This window comes from Chiloscyllium punctatum, chromosome 1 (genome assembly GCF_047496795.1).
Source record: "Chiloscyllium punctatum isolate Juve2018m chromosome 1, sChiPun1.3, whole genome shotgun sequence".
Classification (NCBI taxonomy): domain Eukaryota; kingdom Metazoa; phylum Chordata; class Chondrichthyes; order Orectolobiformes; family Hemiscylliidae; genus Chiloscyllium; species Chiloscyllium punctatum.
Window position 1 is genome coordinate 75,763,888 of NC_092739.1, and position 13,464 is coordinate 75,777,351.

Below are 13,464 nucleotides of genomic sequence, written 5' to 3' on the forward strand. Positions count from 1 at the left end.
GGTGTGACACAGAATCACAGACTTGTTACAGCACAGGAGGGGGCCATTCAGCCTATTGCTCAGGTTTTATTATCTAGTGCCAATCTCCTGCCTTTTCACCATATCCTTGAGCACTATTTATACTCAAATAATCATCCAATGTCCTCTTAAATGCCTCAAATGGACCTGGCCCTACTATATTTTCAGACAGTGTATTCCATAACCTAACAACTCAGAATGAAAAAGATTTTTCTCACATCCCCCTTGCTTCACTTGCACATCACTTTAAAGCTTGTTTTGTCCTTATTATGAATGAGAATAATGTCTTCCAATCTACTCTATCCAGCCACTCATGGATTTTGGAGATCCTCAAATGTCTCCCAAGCCTGCTGTCCAAGGAGAGCAGTCCTACTTCTTCAATCTATCATCATAAACTGAAGTTTCTCATTCCTAGAACTGTTCTTGAAAATCACTCTGCACTCTCTTCAAAGCATTCACAACCTTCCTATTATGTGGCACCCACAACTATATACAATATTCCAGCTGAGGGCCGATAAGTGTCTTGAACAAGTTCAACATTGCCTCTGAGCTTGTACTCTATACACATATCAATGAAGCCAAAAACATTGTATGTTTTATTAACTACCTTCTCCACCTGTCCTGCAACCACCTATGATCTGTGCACATGTCCATCTAGATTTCTCTCATCTTCATCCTCTTCAGAATTGTACCCCATATTTTTTATTGTCTTTCAATGTTCTTCTGACCAAAGTGCATCACTTCACACTCCTTTGCATTGAACCTCATTTGCCACCTAACTGCAGAATTCAGTAATACTGCACCCCATTCCCATCCCATTTTAAGTAAAGGCATTAAGTGATGTTACAGGAATAATATAATGATGGGTTTTGAAGGAGGGATATCAGAAATTGCAATATGGCTCTTGCAAAATATATGCAGAAAGAGCAGTTTACAAGTTGAGCAATACTGATAGCAATACAACACCAGCAGGGCAAAGCGCATTTGGACAAGATACGTTGACGGCCAAATGCAGGTGTAACTGCAAACACAGCAAAACGACCTATCGTGGAAGTGGTGTCACTGTTAGGCAACCACAGAATTTGTGCATGTTGTGTGATTTTATAATATGCTCATGTTTAACCACACACTATGTGCCTATACTGTGATGATATAATGTAAAAAGTAAAGTTGCTATATTCCCAGAAGACCACTGGCTTGGTCTCTCATTAGAGAGAGAAAATGGTGGTTTAACTTGAGGGTCACCACACATCAAGCCAGGGGTGAGATTAAGAAGGCTGGACCTTCCTCAGCCAGTGCAGGAATATTGCATACTTATGTGTGATCAAAGTATGTATCTGTATTGTGATCGTTTATTCTGTTTTTATGTAGGTGTCAAAGAAATGAATGGAAATTGTGATTTGTGTGGTCACTCATGATTAGGGAAACTACCCGAAAATATTAGAAATGTATGAAAGAACATGAATACAAGATACCAGTGGGGAAATCTCTTGGCGTGACCAGCAGAGGTTGATTTCCCACCAGTGAAAATAAAAACTACTTAAACTTTGACAGTGACCTCAGGTGTGATTATTTCGTCATTCCACCCTTTAACACCCTTCAATATTGTAGCAAATTTTCAAAAGCACGTATTTGATAAAACGTGTAATAAACATAATCTGGATTAGTTTGTCAATCAGAGATGCAGCACGGCTCATAATGTCCCTGGCTCATTTTTTGACTACATGCTACTCCAGGCAAACGAGGGGTGGATTTCACTGGTTTAACACTTGTATCAAATTTATAAGCACCCGTTTGAATTTAACAACTTTTGTGCCCTTGGAACAGAACCTTCCGAACCGGAGTAATTCGAAGTGGGTCTGCACCAACTGCCTTCCACTAAAATGATTCTTTTTTGCAGTGAAAATTTTTTGTATCATGCTAATTGAAATCAGCGACTGAAGTATTTATGGCAGTCCCAGAAACTTTAATTTTTCCTTTCGTGCACCCTTCCAACATTTTCACATTTGCTTCTTGAATTTAAATTTGCACACGGTTTTAGGTGCAGTAAAAAGAAGTGTCAGAACAACGTGAGTGACACCTGATAAGGAAGCAGTATGCAAATAAAGTCGTTTGTGTAAAAATAAATTGGCTGCAAAGGAAAGTTTTCCCACTTGCTTTGCAGCAGCAGCAGCATTACTCCTACCTGCGTGATGTAGACTTCCCAGGCCTCGCGCGCGGATCCCGGCAGGTGAGGCCCCGCCCTCCTGACCTCAGGTGGCTCAGTGAGTGAGTGAGGAGCAGCAGCAGCAGAGCCCAGTCTCCTGTTCACTCCTCCAACTCGTTAAATATAACCCTCAATCCACAAAATACACTTCCACTCTTCCTATTGCCTGCTGCATTTGGGACACGATGCCTACCGTGCATAGGGACTTATTGATGGAAGTTTGTTTGGGTAAGTTTTTTGTCATTTCTTACCCTTTTATAGGTAATTTCATTCGTTGAAGACTAGTTAGCTAGACGAGAAATAAATACTTCGATATGTTATTTATTATGAGGCTGTAAAGCACATCTCGAAGCACTATAATCTTTCTGCATATAATACTTTACGAAAACATTATCTGGGACAGAACTTAGATAGTCTTGGAAACAATATGCATTATTAATTGTATTACAGTACATATGATTGGGAGTACCGAAAACAAAACGATATAAAACATTTTCCTTTTGCAGTCATTATTGTTGTTATTCTCACAACTAATAAAACAATTTGTTTAAATTAGTAAATTGTTTTTTTTAAAAAGAAATTTGATCATTTGATCTGAGATAAGGAGTGAACTCAAATGACTTTTATAGTACAGGGTCATTATAACACAAAATGTTTTATTTTTGAATCAGATATGACTTAACAATCACTTGCATAGGTTTTTTATTTTTGATTAATTTAAACTGGATGAGGTTATTGTGCTTAATAAAGTGGAGCTTACTAAGATCAATTTGGTACATGTAGTGATAATGTTCCGGTTAGCTCAGTGAGTATGTGGACTGGGTTAATGCCATGAGCCTGTGATTGAATCCTTGTCCAGTTAAGATAGACTTGGGACCTGTGTCCTTGCCCCACTAGTAGTAAGAAAAAAAATCATGCCACTTGGCCATGGTACAGCAAACAATCATTATGGATCTGCCTTCTGACAACAAATTCAGGAAGGATAGTTAAGTCACTAGATCAATAATGGAGAGACCTAAGTTAATAATCGAGACAATGTTCATTCAAATTTTAAAAACTATAATTTTTATCATTTCAAAAAATGTTGCTATCAATTTATTGCTTTATTAAGAAAGCTTTTAAAGCTTAGAATAGATGTATTATTTTGGAAGCATCAATTTCTCAGCATCATTGAAGTCTGCCAGACCAGACACTCCAATTCTCTACTTCTGTGCTTGCTGCTGAAAACGTTGTGTGACAGTTTTCAGTTTTGATTAAAAATTTGAATTGATAACTGTTTCTTTCTCCACAGGTGCTGCTTGACCTGCTGAGCTTTTTTCCATCATTTTCTGTTTCTACAGTGTTTCAGTTTTCCAATATTTGTAGTATGTTGTCCTGTGTGCTATAATTGAATTTCTGCAAAAAGGAAAACTGTACATTTTCTCTATTTTACCCATGTCAGATTACTATGACATTGTTTGTTTTATAATTGTATACTATTTAGAGATGTTGGCTATAAAATTCAATTCTGCACTGATACTAGTTCTGAAACTGCAGAAGCCCAAAAGTGAACAAATGGCACTTAGCATGTTTCCAGGCACCTTTGGTATGTTCTGTGTCACAGCCTGACTGATGGGGTTGCAGCCCAGGGATGCCATCTGTGCACTGGAAACATGCAGAGTGGGAAATCATGATGTCAACCAAGTTGTAACATGAATTTTATGCAAGGTTTGCCCTGTCACTTTGCACCATCCAGGCCCAGAGATGATTTCATTGAAACATTAAAGGTTGTGAAGATCTGGACAGGGTAGAAACAGAAAGGTTGTTTTCACTGGCTGAGGAATCTGGAACAAGGGCGGACCACTTAGGACTGAGATGAGGAGAAATCACATTTACTCAAAAGGTTGTGAATCTTTAAGATATCCAGCTCAGCAGTTTGCAATTGTTCCAAGTATATAAGGCTGGCCCAGTTTTATTTTGGGACTGAGGGAATTCAGAAATATGGGGGACATGAAGGAAAAAAGTTAAAATCGGTCACAATCACATTGAATGTTTCAGTAGGTCGTAAGCCCCTTTTCTCCTGCTATTTTTTATGTTCCTATACCCTGTTAAACCATACTTAATTATGCCTAATTAATTACTTCTAACTAACAAGTGACTAACTCGATGAAGAACCCCACCACATCCCAGATGATAAGGCAGCACTTGGTGATCTTCCTAGACCTGAAAATGAGCCTAATTTTTTTTTGCCATAATGTCTTTGAAATAAATCAGAAATTGTATTTCTTCTCTTTGTCTTAACCAGTTTGAAATTTAGTTTCCTGCCACTTTAAACAGCGGTGGCCTACTGCCCTTGTTTGTGGACTTTGATTTTATAGTGACCTCAATAACACTGTTGGAATATTAAACCTGAAATACTGTCTATTACACACACATTGATGCAGGATGTTGACGGAGGAGGGAGGGGTAAATTTTTTATAACACAGGCACACTTAGAATCATACAAGGCCAGCTTATCAATATCCTTGCTTTTAAGGTGGAGCCTAAAAGTATAAAACTGGTATTAGCAGGTAGGAATTTTTTTTGTGGGTGTGGTTTATTTGTTAGGCAGCAGTTCAGGAGTCATATGCATTTTCTTTTTAAAATTCTTTTGATGATTGATTAAGGAATATTGCTGAATATAACTTCCTCATTGTTTTAAACTTGGAAACATAAAGAATGAGTAGGTCATTCAACTCTTTGAGCCCTCCACCATCTATTGTGATCATGACTGATCGTCCTAATTTAGTAGCTGGTTCCTGTTTTCCCCCCCCATATAGTTTGATCTCTTTAAACCCAAATTTTGATGAAAGAAAGATATTATTTGCATAGAGTACAAAGCACAGGTTCTTGACTTTTTTTGTAGTCCAGAGCTAGAGGCTTTTACCTTGTGATATTAAAGAGTTAATTTGTTCCACTGACCTGCAAGAAATTGAATGCCCCAGGAGCAGGGTGGTGTATCTTTGTCTTATAGGTGAAATATGGAAGGCTTCCATTCCCATCCCTTGCCATTCAGAACCATTTGCTGCATCATCACCTATTCAGAAGTCAGTTGGAATATTGCAAAATATTGCAATTGAAATTCTGACTGCACTTTTTTTTAAAACAAAAAAAAGTACAGTTCACACCAGAGCTGACCATTCAGGGGTGATTTGTGTTACATTGTTTCTGGAGTTGAGGTGGTCACTGCATTGTGTCTTGAGTGGTATGTGACTGTGAATGAGTGACCAGAGTACCAGTAAGCATGACCAATGACCTGTATAAAGGGATGTGTTTTCTTTGTTCGGGGCCTCTTTGATTCGACTTTGTGTGCCTGTGAAGAGGGTCACGGGGGGGTCACCTAGCTTGTACAGACTTTAATAAACTTTAACTGTTTGCAGAAGTTGTTGTGTGCAAATTGCATCTATTGTATGAAACTTTGGGAAAAGAACCTAACAAGTAGATATTATAAAAGTCACATTGACCCTTAACTGACTAATTTCTCAAAATTGTATGGTTAAAGGCAGTTAGATTCAGCACTGTAAATCATGTATCCAAGGGGAGGTGGGGAGGAAAACAGCTACCATCGAGACAAATGGTTGCATTGCAAATATCCAATTGCCTGTGGCCCATCTTGGATGTTATGTTGAGCCATTAGTGCATCTTGCAGTATAGGGAAAACTCTATTCTTTTGTATAAAGATCTTTCTTGAAGCCACTCTGCCTCTGTAGTCAGCATTCCACTTGCATCAAGATGTATATGAGGTGCTGATTGTCTGGCTGGCTTTGACTTCTGAAAAGCTTCTGGAGATTTTTCTTGATAGTTATTGTAATGTCACTGGACCTATTTGTTGGGTTGCTTAAAGTGCTTTTTATTTCAAAACTGTATATATATATATACATTAAATTGATTAGATTTTTGTTCTGTTTATGATATTTTTTGTTCTTGCAGAACTTTTTTTTTTAAACAAGTTCCACTAAACTGAAAGGAAGACCCCTGCAGTATTGGTTTTTTAACTGACTGAAGTGTTTCCCTCATTAACGTCTTGTCTGTGTGGGAGATGACTATTGTTTGCCAGCGGGAATGTGGGCCCTTGTCCTTCACGTTTACCTGCTCGGTTTGGGAACTTCATTCTGAACAGTAGAACTCTGCTGGCCATGTTTTGGCTGTCTCCCTCAATTTCTGCTACTTCTGTCCTGACTCTCTCCCATTTAACTTGGCAGAGTGAGGCTTCCCTCCTACTCACCTGCTCATTGTTATGGAAACCTTTTTTGAGTTTCATTTAATGGCCTGCCAGTTCAGGCTTGCTACCTTCAAATCTTAATTTCTATGGCCTTTCCATGATTCCTGATACACTTTTTGTCTGTGTTTACCCCTTCGAGTTTATATCTGTTATATCTCAACCCTTTTGGATACCACTACCTTCCGGGAAGCCACTGAACCTTGTCTAGCTTTATGCACCTTTTTAAAACCTATCTGAAGTGGCTTATTTTCAGGTGCCCCTTCCTTTTCTTGGGAGCCAAGCAGAATCTGTTTTACTTGACGTGTCTCGTCTTGCCTCATTTATTTCCTCTGGGTCCTTTCTTGACTCAATTTTACTTTGGCACCTTCCAGCTTGCCCTTCCTTGATTCCCATGGCTGCTCATTCTCTTGCTTTTCTTGATTAGATTGAACTTTTTTGGGATTACTACAACTTGATTGCTAACTGAGTAGGAAATCTGTCTCTGCTACCATTAAAAATCACAGGTTATAGTCCAACAGGTTATTTGGAGGCTTTAGCTTTCGGAGCGATGCTTCTTCCATCAGGTGGTTGTGAAGCGGAATCATAAGACACAGAATTTATAGCAAGAGTACAGTGTCGTGCTGCTGAAATGATATATTGAACAACCTGGATTAAGTCTTTCATCTTTTAGAATGGGTTGCTAGTTTCAGTTCATTAATGTGTAAATCTCAAATCTCTTTTTAAATCACATTCTCAAGATAAGAAGGTTTTATAAGAAAAGGTGTCATCTCAGTTTATATACTGCATTAAAGCTGTGAGGCCAGAGTCTGTCTGTATCCCAATCTTGAGTCAGACTGGTTCTGTTTGCAAAGTGGAATTTACAAAATATTACATGGATTGACTGCCTGTGGGTTATGCATTTTTTGAGCAAAATAGAATGTATCTGCAAATATAATTCTGCAAGAATAAATTAACTCCTTAAATCTGTGCGCATGCAGGAGAGAGACAGTGAGTCTGTGCATGTGAATGCACATGAGATAGTGTGTGCTTGCATGTGTGCAAGCATGGTAAAGTGAGTGTGATGGAATATAAGCCTGTGAGAGGGTGCATGCGTTGAGTTGTGTGTGTGTGAGAGTGTGTAGTGCAGTGGGGTCACCTGTAGTGTGTAGTTGAGGCCATCCCCATGGGTACAGAATTTGGCTATTAGCCTCTGCTCGGCCACTTTGCGTTGTTTCCTGTCCCGAAGTCCATCTTGGAGGGTGGTCACCCAAAGATCCGAGGCCAAATGTCCCTGACCGCTGATGTGTTCCCCTGCTGGGAGGGAGCACTCCTGATTGGTGATTGTTGTGTGGTGTCCATTCATCCGTTGTTGTATTGTCTGCTTGGTCTCTCCAACATACCATGCCTCAGGAGATCGTTGCCTGCAGTGTATGAAATGGACACTGCTGGCCAAGTCACATGAATACCTGCTGTGTATACGGTGGGTGGTGTCCCCATGTGTAATGGTGGTATCCGTGTCTATACACTGACCTGTCTTCCAGCGGTTGCCATGACAGGGTTTATGGTGTTGTGGTTGATGTTGTCCTGAAAGCTGGGCCATTTCCTGCGAACATTGATCTGTTTGAGGTTTGGTGGTTGTTTAAAAGGTGAGAAGTGCAGGCGTGGTGAAGGTCTTGGCGAGGTGCTCATCCTCATCAATAATGTGTTGCAGGCTGCAAAGAACATGGTGCAGATTTTGGGCTCCCGGGAAGTACTGGGCAATGAAGGGTACCCTATCTGTTGCAACCCATGCATGTCTCCTGAAGAGGTAATTACAGTTTCTCGGTTTAGCATGTCAGAACTGGCAATCGATGGGTTGAGCATCATACCCTGTTCTTTTGAGGGCATCCTTGAGCATCTTCTACCATTTAGCTCTGAGACAATTTCTACTGTCACTGGGCCTGAGAATAAATTACACTGTGGAGGGGGATCAGACATATACACTTTACCCACTTTCCTGACCTGAGGCAAATTCTGGATGAGGTTTTAGAGTCTTCCTTGATATTAGGGATTGATAGTCCCAGTGTTCTTGATTTTAAAAAAAGTAGAGTTGCTTGCTTTCAGGACAGTGTATTGGGACACTTGCATGAGTTTAAAACTCCGACAGCTTTCAGGGGAGATTATGTGGGGAGGCTACACATAGGGCACATTATCCCAACTGGCTAGATTCTACAGCAAAGATCCCTATGGGTTCTGCTGCACCCTCTGGGATATCTTCCTCAGAACTGACCAAATCAGTGTGCACTATTTTTGCCAGCTTATCTTTAAATGTCTTTGATCTGGCCAGCAATGCACCACTTTATTGTAGTGGGAATGCATTGGTCTCTGGATGTTCTCCTTATGTGGGTGGGCAATGGCTTTACTCACACTCATTTACACTCAACTTTTAACAGATTCAAACCTTGGTTGCAGACAAAGGACATTTAACTTGTTACTGTGTGGAGATGAGTTTTCTCCAGCAGCTTCTATCTATCTTCAGGTCTCTCTGAGCCTGTAGCTCAAATTCTAACTTCCTGAGGTGGAACAGCCTCACTCCCCCACCCCTAACTCTCTTTATTTTCTCTCTCTTTCCTTCTCATATAGTCTTTCTTGCCCTGTCTTTCTCTCTCCATAAACTCTAGATTAGATTAGATTACTTACAGTGTGGAAACAGGCCCTTCGGCCCAACAAGTCCACACCACCCCACCAAAGCGCAACCCACCCATACCCCTACATCTACCCCTTACCTAACACTACGGGCAATTTAGCATGGCCAATTCACCTGACCTGCACATCTTTGGACTGTGGGAGGAAACTGGAGCACCCGGAGGAAACCCACGCAGACACAGGGAGAATGTGCACACTCCTCACAGTCAGTCACCTGAGGTGGGAATTGAACCCGGGTCTCTGGCGCTGTGAGGCAGCAGTGCTAACCACTGTGCCACCGTGCCGCCTAGTTGCATTTAAACCTTTTCTAGCTCCCTGTCATGTGACAAGACATTGATTGGTTTCCCGTTCTAATTCCTCATCAGTCTGGTCTGATTGTGAACTGTGCCTTTGGTGCTCAGATAACAATTCATTCCATTTTCCCTTGTTGGGCAGTTCCACATTTAATTCGTTGACTTCAACCTTTAATTGGATGTGCCCAGGGCAGGTAACATTTCAGCAGTTAACTATCCTGTTCTACAAGCATTCCTGAATCAGAAAGTGTGATTGTCTAGTGTTAGAATATAAGATTTCAGTGTAGATGTTGTTTTTATTTTTAAAAATCATTTCACCTATCCAGTTTTCCCCTTTTGACTTCCAAGTTTATTTTGACTTGTTTCTTACATTTGGAATTTTGTCAGATTTCATGGTTCCGTGTCATGGGTTTATTTTGGAATTAAGGCCCCAATTTCTGTTGCAAACACATTACCAATTTTTCATATGATTCTGTTCTCACACCTTCATAAGCAGAATGCTCAACAGTGATGACATGTTTCCCCCATTCCTGTGTTTGTGGACTCTGATTTTGTAAACACTGTTATGAAGTTAAACAAGGAGAATGGTTTAGATGAATGGGGGATGGGAAAATACTTCACAACACAGATAGTCATCAGAATCATACAAGATGAGATTGAATTGAAAACTGATAAAGCGATTATTCATTTTTTTTTCCACAGTAGGTACAGCAGGAATGTTTGGTACAATAGGCTCAACTTGTCACAGGCTAGCAGCAAGTGAAACAACTCCAGAGGCCGGTATTCCATTACCAAGTAACCCGTTATTTCTATGTCGAGATCCTTGACACTGATCTAGATAAAAGGGATTATTCAGTTGATAAAAACTTAACCTAATATCCCTCAGTTGATTTTAATTATCATTGACCTTGCCATTAAGATGAGACCAAAGCTTGACTTAGCAATTGGGGATTCTTTTATGGAGGCTCTTGATTGGCTAGCTGTCAGTTCAGGAGATGTAGACAGTTTTTGTGTTAACATTCTCTTTAAAATTTTGTGAATTGCTTGACATGCTCAGAACCCTCATTAACTTTTCTCAGATTTCAACTAGATCCAAACTTGTGCTTTGTCAATCTCCTCTTAGATTTTGAAAATCCAATATTTGACACAAATTGAGCAGTTTTTCTGAATAAAATGTTGACTATTCTGCTATTAGTAGATAACTTACTAAACGATTTACTAAATTGAAAGGGAATGATTATTTAAGGTGCATTGATAGTCAAGCTTAATGTTCTACTTGATGGTGTTGTCTTTAGTGATTTTTTTTGCTCAAGAAGCCCCAACAAACAGTGGGGGAGCACTTTGGGATCAGTGACCATAGTTCTATCAATTTTAAAATAGTTATGGAGAGGGACAAAACTGGTCCACAGGTTCAAGTTCTAAATTGGGGCAAGGGGAATTTTGATGGAATTAGACAGGAGCTTGCAGGGGTTAATTGGAGTAGGTTGTTTGCAGGAAAACAATTGGAAGGCCTTTAGAAGTTAGATAGCTAGCTAGAGTTCGAGGTCTGTATGTTCCTATGAGGGTAAAGGGCAAAGTTGGCAGGAATGGGAACCCTGGATAACAAGAGGTATTGAGACTCTGAACAGAATAAAGAAGGAAGCATGGCTCGAGTACAGGCAGCTGAGATCTAGGGAATCCGTGGAGTTATATAGGGGATACAAAAGTTTACTGAAAAAGTCAGGAGAGCAAAAAGGGGGCACAAAATAGCCTTGGCTAAGAAGATTAGGGTGAATCCAAAAAGGTAGTTTAAGCATATTAAAGGAAAAAGAATAGCCGGAGAGAGAATAGGACCAAAATGGACATGTATGTGTGGAATTGCAGGAGGTGGGCGAGGTCCTCAATGAATATTTTTCCTGTGTTTACCATGTAGAAAGACATGAAGACAAGGGAAACTTGGGAGGTTAGCGGTGATATCTTGAGGACAGTCGATATTAGAGTAGAGGAGCTTTAGTCGTATTAGAATGTACGAAGGTGGATAAGTCTGGTCCTGACCAGATATATCCAAGAACACTGTAAGAGGCTAGAGCAGAAGTTGCAGGGGCCCTGGCTGATATATTTGTATCATCATTAGCCACAGGTGAGACTCTGGAAGGTTGGAGGGTAACGAACATTGTGCCCTTTTCACAGCCCTTGTATAAGAAACCTGGGAGCTGTAGACCAGTAGGCTTAACATCTGTGGTAGGTAAGTTACTTGAAAAGATTGTGGGATAAGGTATACATGCAATTAGAAAGACAGGGTTTGATTAGGAATACTGGATTAGTGGTGATGGAAGAGCACAGCAGTTCAGGCAGCATCCAACGAGCAGCGAAATCAACGTTTCGGGCAAAAGCCCTTCATCAGGAATAAAGAAGGGTCAGCATGGCTTTGTGCGTGGGAAATTCTGCATCATAATTTGTTAGAATTCTTTGAAGTGACAGGAAGGTTGATGAGGGCAGACCGGTAGGCATCATCTGTATATGGATTTTGGTGAGGCCTTTGAGAAGTGTTCCATGTGGTGGGCTGCTCTGGAAGGTTAGATCGTGTGAAATCTGGGGGCGCTGGCAAATTGGATATAAAATTGGCTTGATAGTAGGAAGCAGAGGGTAATAGTGGAAGAATGCTTGTCAGACTGGAGGGCTGTGACTTGTCATGTGCCTCTGGTCAGTGCTGGGCCCATTGCTATTTCTTATCTATATCAACAATTTGGATGAGAATGTACAAGGTAAATGATTAGTAAATTTGCAGATGACACTAAAATAGGTGGTATCATGGACGTTGAGGAAGGATTTCAGAAATTGCAGCAGGACCTTGATCTGCTGGGGAAATGGTCTGAAAAATGGTAAATGGTGTTTAATATCAATAAATGTGAGGTGTTCCATTTTGCAAAGCCAAATCAAGGTGGAGTTTCATGGTGAATGGTCGGACCTTAAGGAATGTAATGGAACGGAGGGACCTTTGAGTTCAGGTGCATTGTTCTATGAAAGTAGAGTCACCGGTAGACAGGGCAGTGAAGAAGGCTTTTGGCACACTGGCCTTCATCAGTCAGGGCATTGAATATAAGAAATTGGGAAGCCATGTTGCAGTTGTACAGTTTGTTGGTGAGGCTGCACTTGGAGTTTTGTATTCAGTTTTGGTCACCTTGCTATAGGAAGGAAGTTGTTAAACTAGAAAGAGTGCAGAAGAAATTTACAAGGATCTGGCCAAGACTCAACGGTCTGAGTACTAGGGAGAGGTTGGACAAGCTTTTTCTTTAGCGTATAGGAGAATGAGGGGGCTCTTGTAGAAGTGTATAAAATCATGAGGCATGGATAGGGTGAATGCATTCAGTCTTTTTTCCCAGGGTTGGGGAATCAGGCACTAGAGGGCACCAGTTTAAGGTTAGAGAGGAAAGAATAAAAGGGAACCTGAGGGGCAATGTTTTTACAGAGGGTGGTATGCATATGGAATGAGCTGCCATCGAAAGTGGTTGAGGCGGGTAGATTAACAACATTTAAAAGGCGTTTGGATAAATACTTAGGAAAGGTTTAGAAGGATATGGGCCAAGTGCTGGAAAATGGGGTTAGGTGGATTGACATTTTGGTCGGCGTGGACCAGTTTGGGCTAAAGGGCCTGTTTCCGTGCTGTAAGACTCTAGGACTCTAAACATCTACGTGTATTCATTAAAATTCTTGGTGTATTAGTGAGAAAAAGCTGGGCTAAATTTCATGGGGAGACAGACCGTTGTAGGCTGTGAGCAGTGTGACTGTCAACTCATCATCGTTCAACAGTCCTTTGAGACTAGATGCTTCTGAGGAAGAGTCCTATATTTAAAATCAAAATGCTGATCTTTTAGAATTCATTATTGGGATATGGGTGTCTTTAGCTGGGCTACCATTTAATGTCCATCCCTAACTGTCATTGAGAGGGTTGTGGTGAGTTGCCATGTTGAACCATTGCAATCCTTTAGAGTTAAAACACTGCTAGGAGAGGGAATTTCCAGCATTTTTGCCCAGAAAATGTGAAATGAATATCAAAATATATT

The 13,464-nt window shown here is 40.5% G+C and overlaps 1 protein-coding gene across 1 annotated transcript in view; it reads left to right on the forward strand.

Annotated features, from left to right (window-relative positions):
* Positions 1-2,365: 2,365 nt before the first annotated feature.
* The window catches only part of LOC140482325 (PGAP2-interacting protein-like), a 136,998-nt gene continuing 125,899 nt past the window's right edge, over positions 2,366-13,464 (forward strand). Inside the window, exon 1 of the mRNA XM_072579614.1 lies at positions 2,366-2,452. Within this exon, the coding sequence (XP_072435715.1) occupies positions 2,410-2,452 (43 nt within the window). The 5' untranslated portion in view covers positions 2,366-2,409. The remainder of the gene's footprint in view (positions 2,453-13,464) is intronic.